The 18590-nt window shown below is 44.2% G+C and overlaps 2 protein-coding genes across 2 annotated transcripts in view; both read right to left on the reverse strand.

Moving 5' to 3' along the window:
• Positions 1-2305: 2305 nt before the first annotated feature.
• Positions 2306-9484, reverse strand: LOC124778548 (trypsin epsilon-like). Its single transcript, XM_047253651.1, has 2 exons — positions 9149-9484; positions 2306-2467 (listed from the first exon to the last, which is right to left on the reverse strand). The coding sequence occupies exons 1-2, from the start codon at positions 9482-9484 to the stop codon at positions 2306-2308; spliced, it is 498 nt and encodes a 165-aa protein (XP_047109607.1).
• A 789-nt stretch (positions 9485-10273) lies between these two features.
• LOC124778564 (trypsin-like) overlaps positions 10274-18590 on the reverse strand; it is a 181274-nt gene continuing 172957 nt past the window's right edge. The window contains exon 10 of the mRNA XM_047253652.1: positions 10274-10318. Within this exon, the coding sequence (XP_047109608.1) occupies positions 10274-10318 (45 nt within the window). The remainder of the gene's footprint in view (positions 10319-18590) is intronic.

The following is an 18590-nucleotide window of genomic DNA, read 5'->3' on the forward strand; positions in this document are numbered from 1 at the left end:
AGAAATCTACTAGTATCAAACATAGGCCGTCATTTGAGGAAGAAATTTCTGAGAATGTATGTCTGGAGTACAGCAGTGTATGATAGTGAAACAAGGACTGTGGGAAAACTGGAACAGAAGAGAATCGAAGCGTTTGACATGTAGTGCTACAGACGAATGTTGAAAATTAGGTGGACTGATAATATAAGGAATGAGGAGGTACGGCGCGGAATCGGAGAGGAAAGGAATATGTGGAAGACACTAATAAGGAGAAGGGACAAGATGATAGGACATCTGTTAAGACATTGGATAATGACTTCCATGGTACTAGAGCGTGCTGTAGAGGGCAAAAACTGTAGGGAAAGACAGAGATTGGAATAAATCCAGCAAATAGTTAAGGACGTAGGTTGCAAGCTCTACTCTCAGATGAAGAGGTTGGCACAGGAGAGGAATTCGTGTTGGACAGCATCAAACCATTCAGAAGACTGGTGACCCAAAAAAAAGGGTAATTACAAAAATCATTGGGTCCCACCTCCTGAAGTAACAAATTGCCGATGAACTTTGTCCTTTGCATTGTCCACTTCTTTGGTCACAGCTTTCTTTCTGCTTTCCTTGACCCTGATAGATCTAAAACAGGCAAGGCATATCTCAGTTTTAATTTCTGTGTAAAACCAAGTAGGACTCAGTCACGCCCACTGATTCTTTGTGCTGTCACATGTTGTTTCACTTCCCGTATTCTCCTGACGTTGCAGCCACTGACGTCCTCCTCTCTCCACAGCTCGGGAAGAACTGCATTGTAGATATTTCCACGATGACAATGTTTTCTGTAGAATCCAAATGCACCCATCTACAACCAAGGTCTCTGCCACGACATTCATCGTTGTGAAAAATGTCTCTCACTGAAGGATGAAAATTTCAGTACATGTACAGATGAACTATCACCTTCACAAAGTTTCATGTTCACATCATCGAATTTTTCGAGGTGATGACTGTAACTTGATGGCTAACCCTCTAATTGTTTCCATGTTACAATGTGTAGTGAACCTAGTCTCCTCGGAACTTTCATATGTTAACTGTAATGTTTGAGTCAGTATAAATTTTGGTTGGGCTTGGGTTAATTTTCTTACTTAAATTATATACTTATCATGTGTAGATGTTTTCCAACATATCTGGTTACCAAATAACTACTTTCCTGTTATTGTGCTTTTTATTATTTATATCGACATATTTAATAATATCGATCTTGTACCTTGAAAATAATTAATCACAATTACACTATCAAAAACAAATTTACAGTAAATATAATATTGTTATTCTTCGGTTTTCATTCAAACACAATTTCTGTCTTCATTTATAATATTTCTTATTTTACGATCTAAAATGAAATCGATTTTATAAAATAAGCTACTATTTTTCTTATACTCAAAATTTGCAGCCTTTGTTATTGATCATGAGGCCTATAAATTTGTAATTAAATAATGATGTCTAAAAAACAATGTATAAATAAAATCTGAAAAACAGTCTCACTTAGGACAGTTGTTTTAATACAAACTTGGACTATGTCCTGTTCCAGAAGGTACTGGAAGCCATTTTCATAATATATATTTTTGGCGCCAAGTGCCTAAGAGTTGCTTCTGATAGCTTTAGAGTTCGATAAGTTAGGGTGGAATGGGCGTAACGTCTGTTGAGTTTGGTAAATGTTGCACTCTGATCGATTATGTTCCTTGTGTGGCTCAAGAAAGTTGCACAATGTATGTTTGAAAAGCGAGAAATACGTGATGATACAATTTGTTTCTGGAAGTAAGAAGAAGATGAAGAACAACAAGAAGAAAATGGTTAAAAGCAACCTAATGTTCCAGTAACTTGTCATTTGAACGATACTGGTCGAAATCTTTTCAGTAGGTTAAACAGGAACAAAGGAACCACTCCAGATACTGGGACCAACTTTGCAAGATAAGTACTATTTATCTGCAAATATAATGCACTGGATATTTCTGCAAATTTTAACGTTGTTTAAACTATGAAATATTATAGCTTAATATTTATTCTCGGTAATATATGGACAAATAAATGAGGTAGGGCATTATAAGAGTAAGGTGAGCACTGAACGATATATATTACAATATACGGATAAGTTTTACGAGTGTGAATGAGCGTTGACCCAGTGTCACAGACTGAATACAAGATTGCTGCAAACAAAACTTCGGATGAAATTTTATTGTCACCTGCTAACGGACTTATCTTTGATAACATATTGTGATAAAATAACCTGCAACATAATATTTATCAGTATTTAAGAACTGCAACAAGTACAAATCCTACGTCGCTAGTGATACAGCTGTGAGCCATTTGTCCTCTCAGTGATCCAGTCCACATAGCTGGAGACACGTGTGTAGACTGAGGGGTAGGGAGGCTCACCACAGTAGTATCCCCAAGACACCAGCCCCACAACCTTTCCTTCGTAGAGCAGCGGACCCCCTCCATCACCCTGCAAAGATAACCTGATAAAGTTACCTAAGCATGTTCATCACCCTGCAAAGATAACCTGATAAAGTTACCTAAGCATGTTCATCACCCTGCAAAGATAACCTGGTAAAGTTACCTAAGCATGTTTAAAAAATTATGTTTTAAAAAGGTATATTCTGACCATTCTTAACGTAATACACATTTATTTCCAGTCAATGTAAAAATTTTAGTGATTGGGATCAAACGTTATTCACATCCCTAAACATAAATCTCAGTATTTCAGTCAAGATAATGATTACAGTCGAAACATAGAATAGTCCAAAAATTATAAGTATCTAACATTAGTGACTCGAATAAAACTGGTAATCTACACATTCCTGAAAGAAATTTGAGCTTACTTCTGCATAAATTCATTTTTCAAATCAATTGATGATATTTACATCGCCTGATTGTACTTCGATTTCATATGTACTGAAATTTTCGTTTGCCACGTTTGAAAGGAAAGATGAAACTCAAAGTTCCAAGTTATTAGCCTGTTTTAGTTTTTTTATTATGTATTAGTAACGCATACTGAAACGTATTTCTCCAATGGCTATAAAGCGTAAATGTAATTAATTATACAGTTATATAAAGAGCATTCATACATTGTAATATTTCTCATATCTTTACATACACTGCCAGCAAAAATAAAATTAGTACAAACTTTTAGAGGTATACAGTTCACTCAAGATTCATTTTTCGAACAGTGTGTATGGAATAAATGAAACGATTACTTTTACAGATCAATAGCACAAGTGGTTCTGAGGTATCAGGTATTGATCCATGCTGAACCCCCCATATTAGAATATGGTGTAGTCTCCACAGGTGGAAATGCAGATGCTGACTCTAACATCCATTCGGTCATACAGATGGCCAACACTGTCCTGGGATACATCCTGTCACGCATTCTCGACATGTTCACTTTGTTCTGTAGGAGTTGTTGGTTGACGAGTCACACAAGCCACTTCTCGTGTCATCATATCCAATATGAGCTCGATTAGAGACAAATACGGAGATCGTGCTGGGGAAGTAAATTGCTGCTCACCTTGTAGGGTACACTGATTTTCACAGGGAGAGTGTGGGCGAGCATTAACCTCTTGGAAGAACCCATCACCTTCCTTTTGCACGAATCGCAAAAGAACGGGTTTAACAACATTCTGCATTACCGAGCACTGGCTGGCGTCCCCACTAGAAACACCAAAGGTGAACAAGAGGTGCAGCTTATTGCATCCCAGGCCGTAAGACCTAGGGCGGGGCCAGTGTGTCTTAGATGAATGCGCTCTACGAGACAGCTCTCACCACGTCTATGTCATACACACGAACGACCACCAATTGTTTGCAGGCAGTATTTGCTTTCATCACTGAAGATGACAGCGCGCCATATGATATTCTGAGGGTACCAGCTGAACCGAGTACATCGATGATGAGGCGATAGTGGAAGCCAGGTTAGAGGTGTGCATGCCCATAGTCTCTCTGCTAATAACCACTTCGCAACAGTTCGTGCTGACGCTATGGGCTCACAAGCCCTTTTGTCTGTTAAGTGACATCTGTCCTTACATTGCGCCGTTTCTCGTCTGTGCTGCGTGGACATCCAGAACCGCGTCTACAGGTGTGAAAATGTTCACGCGACCATTGATAACAGCATTGTTGCGCTACTGATGCAGCATGTCCAACTGGGTGGCAGTTCTCCGAAGGAACCATCCTGCCACTCGGTAGGCCACAATTTGACCTCTTTCAAACTCACTCAGATGGCTGCAGGAAGCACGAATGTGTCTCCCGAACATGGTTGCCTGCTGGTTTCACACGTTTACACTATAATGAGTCTTCTGTCTGTGAGCATTCCCTATTACAGCGTAGACATACGTGGCCTCTGGTAACTATACCACTTTGTTAGTGGACAACGATGAAACCATTATCAGTACATCTGCTACCCCCCCCCCCCCCCCCCCAGACGGTATATGCTGACATCAGATCAAAATCGTCATCGTGTTTCCAGGTGTAGTAATTTTTGTTCCACCAGTGTATTTACCCACCTAACTGAAAAGTGGAGGAGGATTAAAGATACAAAACAAAACGCGATATTTAAATACTCAATTTCCTCCTATAATGCATCGTTATTATGGAACAGGTGCTCTTTACACCAGCCAGTCATGTGGGTCGTGCCACCAACTCCAGCAATCAGAATGTCACAATGTGAGGATGATCGGACATTGATCGAAACCGATCACATTTCCTTAAAATAAAGTGTTTTATATGGCCTAGACTGTTGCTGTTACATTTTCAATTTTGAACAGTTCTCAGGTATATGGGTGGGTGCTGTCGTCCAAAGGGTGCGATATTTCAGCAAGCTAGTTTCTTGCCATCTTCAGGGGTTCCTAGTAAGTAAGTGATTTTTTTATGTGCTGTTGAATGGGACTATCGGTTTCGCCAGTGCCCCATGTCCTGGTGTCTAAGTTGGTTTTAGATGGGTTATTGGGACACTATTTGTTTTTGGGGGACATGGCTGTGATTGTCTTCGAACATGGAAGTTCGCCAGCCAGCTGTCTCTAGGTAGTGTTCTATACTTGCTTTTTTCTTTCGCTTTTGGGGTATCATGGCGTGCTGGTCAGCCTCCAGAATCGTAGAATCTGCAGATGTTATCCATCTCGCCCTGTATTACTTTTTCTTGATGCTGTGGTTCATCCCAGCCTCTCAGTGTGGTGTGACTGAGGAAGCAGGTGACTTGGATGTGGCATCCTTCACCCTCTCCTGAGGGAAGACCTGCCTGGGGCTGAACATTTATGGGACCCACCGTTTCCCTGTCATAGGCTGCGTTTGAATGGCACATTTTTTTAACACTACCCCTCTGTGTCTGGACGCACATGAGAAGAGTTGTGGCTTTGCGGCATGGGCATCACTGGAAGCGTCTCACAATGACTCTCCTGTTGACCTTTTGGCATGGACTGGTGTAGAGGCGTCCATTGGAGGCTATGTAACAGCCTCATCAGCTCGGTGCAATTTTGCAAGGCCTGACGTTGCTCGCCGCATTCTTCTCATATTTGCAACTTCTCACATCTTGTAATGGTAGCAGGGGGTGGTGAAGCCACAGTGGTGATGGGAGACATCAGATGGAGTGTTTCCTCCATGCTGCCATCAGGGCAGATTTGAGCTGCTCCAACAGCAGTCTTATTGTTTCTGCCGTCCTCTCGCTGAGGGCTGTGTGCTCCATGGTGTCACTGGCTTCGCCTGCTTATGTAGCGAGCACTCATAGTCTTCATAGTGGAGCAGAGACGGAGTTCTGGTGGTGTGGGTCTTCTTTTCACGCCTTCATCTTGGTTTCTTTTCACAGCACTAACAGGTGGGCAGCTGTGAACCATGGACGTTTGTTTGCTGCCACAGTTGACACATACCAGTGCAGCGACGTGTGGGTGGGACCAGATGCATGAGTCATGTGCTTGCGTGTACTTGACACATGCCTCAGCGTGTCGGCTGTACTTCACCAAGTGGCCTAGCTCCTGGCAGTGAAACATTCTACAATTCTTTCCTTGTCTGGGGAACTTCTAGCTTGAATCGCGTCATCCTCCAGACAAGCACTATGTCTTTGTTCTCTCTGTGCCAGATTAGGCCTACAAACAGCTAGCAGTTAGACCAGTGCTGGTTCCTGTCTGTCGCTTTGCGAAAGCCTCCCACTCCATAGAACCCGAGATTGCTCAGCAGCTCAGTAACTTCCCATGTCATCATGAGCAAGGAAAAGTCACATTTAGTCTCCATCACAGTCTCACACCATCTGGGGTCCCTGGGTGCAGTCTCAGCTACGAAGTGTACAGTCAGGAACTTCGTGACCACATCATGCGCTCCTTGGAAGTCAAAGTTCAATGCCTTTGCGCAGTAATCTCCTCATGCGATTTCTGTGACGGCACCTTCTAGTTTTTCCCACGACTTATCCCCTGGATACTTCACCAAGAGGACTGGATGCAGAGTGTTACCGCAGTTGGTGGATTTCTCTGAGGCGAGTACAGGATTGTTGGTCTCACGGGACTTTATCTACATCTCTGGAGATGACCAAGTGGGTTATGATCATATAGGACACATTTATGTGTACCAATTCTTCTTGAACTGTAGTTTGTGTCGGCATTGTCCAGGCCTCTCATTGTCTGGCATAGCGAGCTCCGTTCGTAAAAACACTACAGACTGCTTTCAGCGACAATTTTCTGGATCAGAGTAACTTAATATGCTATAGCACCCACTTCGTGTGCATGTGTCAGCTAGTGCCAAACGCAGTTGCCTATGGTACACAGGGTCGGCACACGCTGCACCGGTGACGACACTGACGGTGACTATGTTGGTGATGACACCACCACTGACAACCCTCTCCACCGGCAAGACAATAATTCCGCTTTTGTTTCTCAAAAAGAGATACAGCCTTAGGCGGCCCTTGCACCGACGATCGAGCGAAGCGAGTGCTACCATTGCCAGTGTGAGACTCTGGGTGATACAGACTTTTTTTCTGGCACATTTCATTCCTTCCTCTTATGGAGGACGCCTTACTAGTGTGTCCAAATCCGCATTTCCACGGCGAATGTCTTAAATAAGGTTGTTCTGTTTCCATCTTTATTTTGTTTGCGGTGACGCCAGTAGGAGTATTTGAGAGGCTCTACGTACATCCATAGTTGAAATGAAGGACCGTGGGACGTCAGCTGGTACAAATTTATATTAAAAATGAAGAAATTCTTCCAGCTGTATTTAAGGTGTCGATTTTATTTTGGCAACTAATTTCAACGTTGTAACAACGTCATCTTCAGGCCCATACATTTTTGACGTCAACTGCGTGCGGCTGATACTAGAAGTCAGTGGTGAGATACGGACGTGCTTCGTGTGGAAGGTTGTTACTAACTTGTTGACGTCAGAAGTTTACTATAAGTCAGTTACTAACCACCTTCCACACGGAGCATGTCCGTATCTCACCACTGACTTCTAGTATCAGCTGCACACAGCTGACGTCAACAAGTGTACGTACCTGAAGATGACGTTGTTACAACGTTGAAACTAATAAAATCTACACCTTAAACACAGCTGGAGGAATTTCTTCATTTTTAATAAATATTTGAGAGGAGGTGGGGTTATACTCACTACTGTCTCCCAATTGAGACTGTAGGAGGAGTTGCAATGGATACTTCTGTCATTCGACTTAAAGCCAAGGGGAAGCCTCCAAAAACCTTGGCTATAACTGTTGGGGTTTCCACCTGTTGGGGTGCTGTGGTGTTTTGACCATGTTTTGTTGGTTTTGTAACGCTCCAGTTTTCAAGGGTCATCAGCTTGCTTCAGCAAAGTCACCTACTTGTTGTGGATTTACGCTGCTGGGCGTTGCCCTCCTCCTTGTAGTGGCAGCCAGCTATGTTGCTATTCATAGACCAGCTCCTCTTACGCTGCCGCTTGTAACCCTGTTCCTCTTCGTTTGGGATTGAATCTTCTGCCATTCTGTGTCTATTAGACAGTTATAGCTGTTGATGAATTAAATAGTTTGCACTACTTGATCAGTTTCTCGGTTTCGGTAACTGAGGTGCTGTCTTTTCTGTTGACTTCCGGCTTTTGTGTTGCACAGTTGGTCACCATCTCTTTCATCCTACCTCATGTCTCAAGCTGATGCTTCTTCACGTCCAGCAGGGGAATCTGCATCTCTTGGTGTTGTAGTGATGGAGGGCTGCAGCGAGGCAAGTTTGTGCACCTGTCTATGCTGCTCATGTCTCCACGTGTGAGTGGCGATGGTAAGCCTCTCTCAACAGGAGGAAGACCGCTTCTATATCCTTGTTGAGCATAATCCTAAAGCCTCGTGTAGGGCGTCGTCGATGTTGTACCGTGGGTCGTCCTTCTTGCAGACTGTTGGTGCGAGGCTACAGCGACTTTGACTTCTCAGGAGTCTGGTCGACTGCCTCCACTCTATTTCGCGCAGTTACCTTCCCCCTTCGCCACTCTCAATGGTAGGAGGGGGGGGGGGGGGGGCGCATCCGACCGCATGAGAAGGGAGTACACTTCCACCTCGCCTCCAGTCTGCTCTTGGGCCGTTTTCACTTCCTATAGCACTTCTTGGTGTGGTCAGTGTCTGCCGAGCTGTCCTGGGATGTCTCCTTCCTCTATTGCATCTCACTGGCGTTGTCTCGGGCTGCACACACTCTGCAGCCGCAAAAGCCTGCGACATGTGTCCCACCGCAGTGGAGGCAAGTTGGCTGGTGTACTTCCTTATGTGGGCAAGCCTGACTGGCGTGCTTGTCTGCGCACTTGACACACATTCGCTGACTACGGCAGTATTTGACCATATCGCCCTCTTCTTGGCACTTATAGCAACGTGGCTTAGTGTCGAGTCCCACCAGGAGAGTCTCAACTTGTTCAGCTCACAGACTTGTTTGGCTCCCTTTTTTTGCTGGTTCTCGGCTAAGTCTACAGCCAAGTCCAAGAGTGGTTGCCTCTTCTTATTGGTCCTGTTATGTAGCCTTATGACCACATCTCCAAACCCAGCAGTTTAGCCGTCTGCAGATTATGTCTTCATTGTACAGCCACAGTAGCCCCCTGAAGAACGCTTTGACTGCTGTCATTCTCTTCTTTGGTCGCGTCTTCTCTGGTGCCAGAAAAATCGTTTTGACAAGAAGAGGCTTGACTGACTCATAGCTAGAGCAGAAATCGTACATACATCTGGTACAGCGTCATTGTCAAGGTATTTGGTGCTGATTTCACCCTTCACAGTGTCTCCGAGGGTGCCGAAGAAGTCCCACCAGTCTCTGTCCTGATACTGGATGAAAATAGATAGAGCCAGAACATAGATGGTATGCTGTGTTGTCATGTGATCGTTGGCCTTCTGTTCGTCCTCTTTGGAGGTGATGGGGGTGTCAATTACGAGCTCGTTGCTATTGGGGATTCCCAATTCGTCTTCCAACATTTTGCCCTTGGTTGGCTCCTCAGGTCGTGTCACCAATGTGCCTTTGCTCACACTTGTCCTCTCATGCTTTCTACGTCTTGCTTCGTTCATGGCGCATGCACACTGACACGACACTTTGCTTTCGTTCTTAAAACAGCAAACATGACAGCTATCTGCTGTTTGTCGCTTGGTATCCTCTCTCCCGCCTCCTTCCGCTGCCACCAACAGGCGCCTCAGAGTGTGGGCCTGGTGCAGTGGTTGGGAAAATGTGACCTCTGGCGTCGATCCCTTTGCAAATATCAAGTTCTGTCGTTGAAGATCTTCTTTTGTTGCAAGATATAAAATGGTTCACAACCGACAAAGTGTGACTTCACATGTTATGTAACTAGCTTTAAAAATGCAAGGAATTTTACCCAACACAGAATTCTGTAACTTAAGAATTAACAATATCCACCAAATAACTTTGATATCCATTAAAGAGCGCTCAAATGTGTGAAACACATAAAATTTACGAAACCTACACAAAACACAACGTCATGTCGCAGAAACAACAAAAATAATAGGAAGCCCCAGAAACTGCTTATGGATGTTTGTAGTACACATTTCTTCAAGTGACTCTAGAATCAGTCGCTACATTGAAACACTAACCAGGAAACATGATGTGTTTCTAGGTACACTATCCTCCAGACACAACACTCTCCCCCACACTACAAAAGTCAGTCATACAGAATAATGGCCCTTCCTCGCCCATACGTACTTTTCACCAACAGCTTGCCGTTTACTTACACTGCAGGCGTCGTAGTACTTCCTGTCCTCGAAAAGAATTGCACAGATCTGTGTAGGGTAGATGCTGTAGTTGATGTCAGCGTACACAGACTCGCACAGCCATTGCGCCCAAGTTCATACATCCACTTTGAGCAGGCCATCTGGATACGGTCCAAAGTACTGTGGAAAAAAACAGACTTCTGTTACACCAGAGACTTGGTAATATGTTCCAGTTTTCAAAACTTAGGATTTATGCACGAAAATCTATTACACGAATTTCATATAACATCCCTTCCATTAGCAAAGCTAAATTTTTAATGCAACATAGAAGTAAATAATAAAGGACATCATGACTTACAGTCCAATTTAAATTAGTTGTCATCTCACATGTTAGTTTCGAAGTTTGAACGTTGTGGCAGTTTTGCGGAGAGCCACCACGTTGCTCCACACTCCACAGCGATACAAAAAAGCTTTAAAACCTCTCAAGAAAAGAAAAGTTCAGATGTGTGTGAAATCTTATGGGACTTAATTCCTAAGGTCATCAGTCCCTAAGCTAACACACTACTTAACCTAAATTATCCTAAGGACAAACACACACACCCATGCCCGAGGGAGGACTCGAATCTCCGCCAGGACCAGCCGCACAGTCCATGACTGCAGCGCCTACACCACTCGGTTAATCCCGCACAGCTTAAAATCTCTATCACCGACAAAAACGACCTAAGATTTCTGAAATTCATGAGTGGAATACATGTTTATAACTTCTTTAAACGTCTCAAGTACCTGTTTCTAATTTTATTTGGATCGGAGTTACGTTAACGTTTTTGAAAAAGAAGGAGATTTTCGCTTCCACACACAATTTGAAACATAGCACATAATCTAGAAAACTATTGAACTCATTGAAATAGCTTTTACTTTCATTGAGTACCAAAATACCTCTCTCGGCGACTGAGTGCTCCAAAATTTCGTATCGCATTCCGTTTGGTACGCAAAACTTCAGATTTTTAAAATCAGTATTTAACGTACTTTTTTATGAAGTTTAAAGTCTTATCTCCTGCTGTAATTACGTAAAAGTTATGAAATTCACATATGGCATAAATTTCTGTGAAATCTACAAACATGTCTGAAGTCTGTCATGAACTTCAGTTACTGCCATAGACACGGGTTCACAGGTAGATGCGTGTTTCTTGACTTCCGCAAGGCGTTCGATACAGTTCCCCACAGTCGTTTAATGAACAAAGTAAGAGCATATGGACTATCAGACCAATTGTGTGATTGGATTGTGGAGTTCCTAGACAACAGAACGCAGCATGTCATTCTCAATGGAGAGAAGTCTTCCGAAGTAAGAGTGATTTCAGGTGTGCCGCAGGGGAGTGTCATAGGACCGTTGCTATTCACAATATACATAAATAACCTGGTGGATGACATCGGAAGTTCACTGAGGCTTTTTGCACTGTACTGAAATGCAGGAGTATCTGCGGCGAATTGACGCATGGTGCAGGGAATGACAATTGAATCTCAATGTAGACAAGTGTAATGTGCTGCGAATACATAGAAAGATAGATCCCTTATCATTTAGCTACAAAATAGCAGGTCAGCAACTGGAAGCAGTTAATTCCATAAATTATCTGGGAGTAGGCATTAGGAGTGATTTAAAATGGAATGATCATATAAAGTTGATCGTCGGTAAAGCAGATGCCAGACTGAGATTCATTGGAAGAATACTAAGGAAATGCAATCCGAAAACAAAGGAAGGAGGTTACAGTATGCTTGTTCGCCCACTGCTTGAATACTGCTGAGCAGTGTGGGATCCGTACCAGATAGGGTTGATAGAAGAGATAGAGAAGATCCAACGGAGAGCAGCGCGCTTCGTTACAGGATCATTTAGTAATCGCGAAAGCGTTACGGAGATGATGGATAAACTCCAGTGGAAGACTCTGCAGGAGAGACGCTCAGTAGCTCGGTACGGGCTTTTGTTAAAGTTTCGAGAACATACCTTCACCGAAGAGTCAAGCAGTATATTGCTCCCTCCTACGTATATCTCGCGAAGAGACCATGAGGATAAAATCTGAGAGATTAGAGCCCACACAGAAGCATGACGACAATCCTTATTTCCACGAACAATACGAGACTGGAATAGAAGGGAGAACCGATAAAGGTACTCAGGGTACCCTCCGCCACACACTGTCAGGTGGCTTGCGGAGTATGGATGTAGATGAAGATGTACACTCCTGGAAATGGAAAAAAGAACACATTGACACCGGTGTGTCAGACCCACCATACTTGCTCCGGACACTGCGAGAGGGCTGTACAAGCAATGATCACACGCACGGCACAGCGGACACACCAGGAACCGCGGTGTTGGCCGTCGAATGGCGCTAGCTGCGCAGCATTTGTGCACCGCCGCCGTCAGTGACAGCCAGTTTGCCGTGGCATACGGAGCTCCATCGCAGTCTTTAACACTGGTAGCATGCCGCGACAGCGTGGACGTGGACCGTATGTGCAGTTGACGGACTTTGAGCGAGGGCGTATAGTGGGCATGCGGGAGGCCGGGGGGACGTACCGCCGAATTGCTCAACACGTGGGGCGTGAGGTCTCCACAGTACATCGATGTTGTCGCCAGTGGTCGGCGGAAGGTGCACGTGCCCGTCGACCTGGGACCGGACCGCAGCGACGCACGGATGCACGCCAAGACCGTAGGATCCTACGCAGTGCCGTAGGGGACCGCACCGCCACTTCCCAGCAAATTAGGGACACTGTTGCTCCTGGGGTATCGGCGAGGACCATTCGCAACCGTCTCCATGAAGCTGGGCTACGGTCCCGCACACCGTTAGGCCGTCTTCCGCTCACGCCCCAACATCGTGCAGCTCGCCTCCAGTGGTGTCGCGACAGGCGTGAATGGAGGGACGAATGGAGACGTGTCGTCTTCAGCGATGAGAGTCGCTTCTGCCTTGGTGCCAATGATGGTCGTATGCGTGTTTGGCGCCGTGCAGGTGAGCGCCACAATCAGGACTGCATACGACCGAGGCACACACGGCCAACACCCGGCATCATGGTGTGGGGAGCGATCTCCTACACTGGCCGTACACCACTGGTGATCGTCGAGGGGACACTGAATAGTGCACGGTACATCCAAACCGTCATCGAACCCATCGTTCTACCATTCCTAGACCGACAAGGGAACTTGCTGTTCCAACAGGACAATGCACGTCCGCATGTATCCCGTGCCACCCAACGTGCTCTAGAAGGTGTAAGTCAACTACCCTGGCCAGCAAGATCTCCGGATCTGTCCCCCATTGAGCATGTTTGGGACTGGATGAAGCGTCGTCTCACGCGGTCTGCACGTCCAGCACGAACGCTGGTCCAACTGAGGCGCCAGGTGGAAATGGCATGGCAAGCCGTTCCACAGGACTACATCCAGCATCTCTACGATCGTCTCCATGGGAGAATAGCAGCCTGCATTGCTGCGAAAGGTGGATATACACCGTACTAGTGCCGACATTGTGCATGCTCTGTTGCCTGTGTCTATGTGCCTGTGGTTCTGTCAGTGTGATCATGTGATGTATCTGACCCCAGGAATGTGTCAATAAAGTTTCCCCTTCCTGGGACAATGAATTTACGGTGTTCTTATTTCAATTTCCAGGAGTGTAGATGTACTGCTCGAGTTAAGCGTTTTTCCTTGCCATAGGCGAAACTTTGCGCGTCAAGAAAGTGTTCTTCTTGAGAACTGCAATGTGCGATGCTTTGAGGAGTGGAAGTGGCAACGGAGTGTGAGCCAACGATGCCTGTAGAGCTCCCATTGGTTTATTGTTGGGATCCCCCTTCGCTGTCAAATGTCAATTAATTTAAGAGGCAATGTAAATTAGTTGACATCAAGAGAGTTGTAATAGTATCGAGGTGTTTCCCTGTGGGAGGATAGAGCGGGTTCACACTCGATACAGCGGGTTCACACTCGATACAGCGGGTTCAAACTTGATTCCGGCCATCCAAATTACATTGCCCTCGTTTTCTAATCTTTCTCAGATTCCTTTCAGAAAATTACGACAAACTAAATCCTTCTTCGGCCTACAAGAACTACATTTATAACGGTATCCGTAGCCTAGATGTCGAGTACTTTAATGGTGTCTTCAATAATAAACCACAGGTCATACGAATCTTCGACGTTGAATACAGGTGTTCCAGGAGGAAACACAGTATTCAGGGGTGTGACAGGAATGATTATTCGAAACAAAATATAACGTTTACAACTACTCTTCCGCCGTTTTGCAATAGACGGTAGTAGTGGAAAGTAGTAGTGCAAGTCGTTCGACTTAAGTGTCATACAGTAAACTTAGACATTTGATAACATAACGCCATCAAAATATCAGTCGATTTTTGATTGCATCATAAAGTTATTCATGACTGAATACGTCAACTTATGAGCCCAATTCTGGTCATCTGCGGGAGGTTTCAATTTTTTGCTTTGGTATGAAGAAATCTGCGGCTGAGGCTCATAAAAATCTGGGTAAGATCTATGATGAGATGCCTGTTAGTGACAGACCTTCGCAGAGAATAGTTTCCATGCTTCAAGAATGGTGGTTTTGACGTTGAAGACCGGCACGGTTGTGAAAGAGAGAAAGCTTTCGATGCTACTGCAAGCGACGGGAACAATCACAGGAGGTCGTTATCGAAAGCAACTGATGTGTTTGAGCCGAGCACTGAAAGACAAACGGCCGCAGTACAGCGATACACATGAAAAAATGATTTTGCAACATGACAGTGCACGATTCCAAGCTGAAGATCCAGTCAAAACATACTTTGAAACGTCGCAATGGAAAGATCTACCCCACCCACTGTATTCTCTAGATATTCCACCCTCTGACTGCCAGCTTTCTCGATCTATGACGCACGTCCAAGCTGACTAGCACTTGCGGTCATATGAACAAGTGCAAAATTGGATCGATTCATTGTTCCCCTGAAAAGATGCAGAGTTTATACACTGCTGGATTCGTATGCTGCCCTAAGGCTAGGAGAAAACAGTGGCCAACCCAGGCCAATACCTTGAATCGTAAATTTTTTGTAAGTTTTTCACAATAAAGTCTCGAACTTCGAGGAAAAAAAAGGCAGAAGCGAAGTTGTAGACCTTGTAGGTAAGTAAACACGAGATCTAAAACACATACCTTCTGAGCCATGAGCAATTCTGTATCTTCGATACCGAAAATCAAATCTCTTCTACTGTAAACTCGTTGCTTTCAGTATTTTGGGAAGCGGTAGTATGGACCAAAACAAAAAAAAAATGTCCAGTAAACATGTGCTCTAAAATATATACCTTAAAAGTTATGAGCACTTGTTCATTTTCGCTACTTTGAAACACAAGTCTTCAAAGGAACAAGTGCTCGTAACTTTTAAGGTATGCATTTTAGAGCACATGTTTACGGGAAATTTTTTCTTGTTTTGGTCCACACTACCACATCCCAAAATATGGAAAGAAAGGGCTTGCAGTAGATGAAGTTTGTTTCACAGTATCGAAGATCAAGAATTACTCGTAGCTCTCAAAGTATTCGTTTTAGAGCCCATGTTTACTACATTTTTTTTGTTTCTAATGTTCATTCCTGTCATCCGTAAACACTGAGCAGTCAATCTTGAACGCCCTGTATATCTGCACCACGTTCTTTCTACAGGACCCATGACACAAACACAAGGAATCATATGTAAGAACCATCTCAAAGGTGTAACTAGAAGCTTGACATATCTAAGCATGCAACGCAAGCTCCTGTTGTACCTGTCAAATTATTAGAATCAAAAATAGTATTTGGGTGCCGCTGAGTTCCATTTTCTGCAGTGCGCGATCACTTACTCACGATTTTACTTCGATATTAGTTGCTTGTGAGATTTCCACCTGCTTTATATTTCACAGTGAGTAAGCTTACGAAGATGAGGTTCTCGAATAAGCTACGAATGTGTAACATTTCATCGTTAGGAGTGGTTACAACGGTATCCGTCTACTTAGGGTAGATGATTTGACAGCAACATCTGAACATCAGAGGCTGGCCGCTTTTTCTGTGGCACTGGTTCCCAACCACAGGGGCATCATGATCCGGTTTTAATCAAAGTATTTTAAATCTACATCCTTTCCTAATTCCTGCACATGGAATGGACCAAATCATTTTTGTACATCTGAGTTACGACTGATACCAATTACAAAGATGCTGCCTATGTGACCTATTCACATGTATTCAAATGACTGAGGGACACTCATAATGATGTGTCTGACGGTAGTAATTACGCTGATGGAAAAATATTGCGATACCAAAAAATAATTAATGTAAAGAAATTTATGGAACATATTTATCTGTTGTTGTTGTGGTTTTCAGTCCAGAGACATATTTAAGTTATGTTACAAGATCTCAGTTTAATGTAAGCTTATCCAGGCAACATATTAAGTGATTTATGTTGCAAGATCGCCCGTTAACGTAAGCTTGAGATGTGCCAATGTGGAATGTTGGTACATCAATAACCAGTGTAACAGTCAGATTGTTGAATGCAAACGTGCGTGCATTGTGCTGTACAGGTAACGTATGCCAGTTTGTGTATTGAAGATTCGTACCTGATGCCCGTGGAGGGTCAATACAAGGACGGTTAATGCTGTTTGTGGATGACGCTCCATCAAAGACAGATCTGGTGATCGAGCAGGCCAATGCAGCATGTCGACAATCTGTAGAGAATGTTGCTTTACAACAGCCCTATGTGGGCGAGTGTTATCCTGCTGGAAAACACCCCCTGGAATGCTGTTTACAAATGGCAGCATAATAACTGGAGTCACCAGAGCGATGTACATATTTGCAGTCTGGGTGCGCGAGATAAACACGAGAGCGCTCTCGCCCCCTTACGAAATCGCACTCCAAACCACAGCTCCGGGTGTAGGCCGGTCTGTCTAGCATGCAGGCAGATTGGTTGCAGGCCCTCAATTGGCCTTCTCCCAATTAACACACGGCCATCATTGCCACCGAGGCAGAACCAGATTTCATAAGAAAATACAACAGACCACCACCACGCCCTCCAATGAGCTCTCAGTTGACACCACTGAAGTCGCAAATGCCCATGCTTTGTGGTCAGTGGAATGCATACTACAAGACGTCTGGCTCAGAGCTATTCTTTACGTAATTGATTTGCAACAGTTCGTTGTGTCACCGTGGTGCCAAATGCTGCTCAAATTATTGCTTCAGGTGCGGTATGATGCGCCAGCGTCATACGCCGAACGAAATGGTCTTCTCACTCGGTAGTACCACGTGACCGTCCGCGATGGGTGTTCTTGAGACCGTACATTCTCGTTACCACCGCTGCCACCAGTCACATACAGTGGGTACATTTCTGCCAAGTCTTTCTGCATTATCACAAAAGGAATATCTACCTTCAAATGGCTCTGAGCACTATGGGACTTAACATCTGTGGCCATCAGTCCCCTAGAAATTAGAACTACCTAAACCTAACTAATCTAAGGACATCACACACATCCATGCCCGAGGCAGGATTCCAACCTGCGACCGCGGCGGTCACGCGGTTCCAGACTGAAGCCCCTAGAACCGCATGGCCACACGGGCCGGCCATCTACCTTCTCGTAGCTCTGTTACACAACCTCGTTCAGACTCAGTGAGGTGTTGACAATGGGGCTCTTTGTCGCCTTAAAGGCATTCTTGACTATCGTCCACTCACCACGCCCAGTCCCAAACTTAACCAACATTCACGACCGTTCCAGCTCGTATGAAAAGCAAACTTCATTTGCATCTTCGTAGTGACACTACGAGCGCCACTCTTACACGACTGGCTCGTAATCTGAATAGACGTTGTCTTTCAGATGCAGAAAAACACCTACCAACTTTCCCTTATGTTGCAGAACTCCTTCTTGCTGTAGCAGCTTTTTTTTCGTCAGTGTGCTTCTTTGTTGTGAAACTTCCTGGCAGACTTTAACCGTATGCAAGACGGTGACCGTTGCGTTAATTGTACGTCATTCTCCAAACAAGCAGGCAGAGAAACAAATGAGCATAATATAACCACAACAACACGTACATACAATGGTAACAAATCTGGTATTTTTCCAATTAAGTGCATGAATTGCATGCGTAAAAGCCAAAAAAAGAAAAAAAACAATATCAAAACAAGTTAGTGTTTCAAAAGATCTAAAATAAGAGTAATAATCAGTAGTTCTACATTCAGGCTAACTGGATCGCAATGGTAAAAGTCAAAGATCGGGTAAGGAATCACTTCATTGCTCACATGATGTGTTTCGGAATTTACCGATCCTTAGATATGCAGGAGCCATTTCTGCACGTAGATACAGTGTCTCCAGTTGTGTGTGAAACAAACATTCGCAGACTACTGATAATTGTAGTAATCTTCGCCTGCCTCATGGATATCTTTATGTCAAATTTATAAAAATAAGAGTATCAAAACAACAGACTCAAAAAACCCAAAG

This window comes from Schistocerca piceifrons, chromosome 1 (genome assembly GCF_021461385.2).
Source record: "Schistocerca piceifrons isolate TAMUIC-IGC-003096 chromosome 1, iqSchPice1.1, whole genome shotgun sequence".
Lineage (NCBI taxonomy): Eukaryota > Metazoa > Arthropoda > Insecta > Orthoptera > Acrididae > Schistocerca > Schistocerca piceifrons.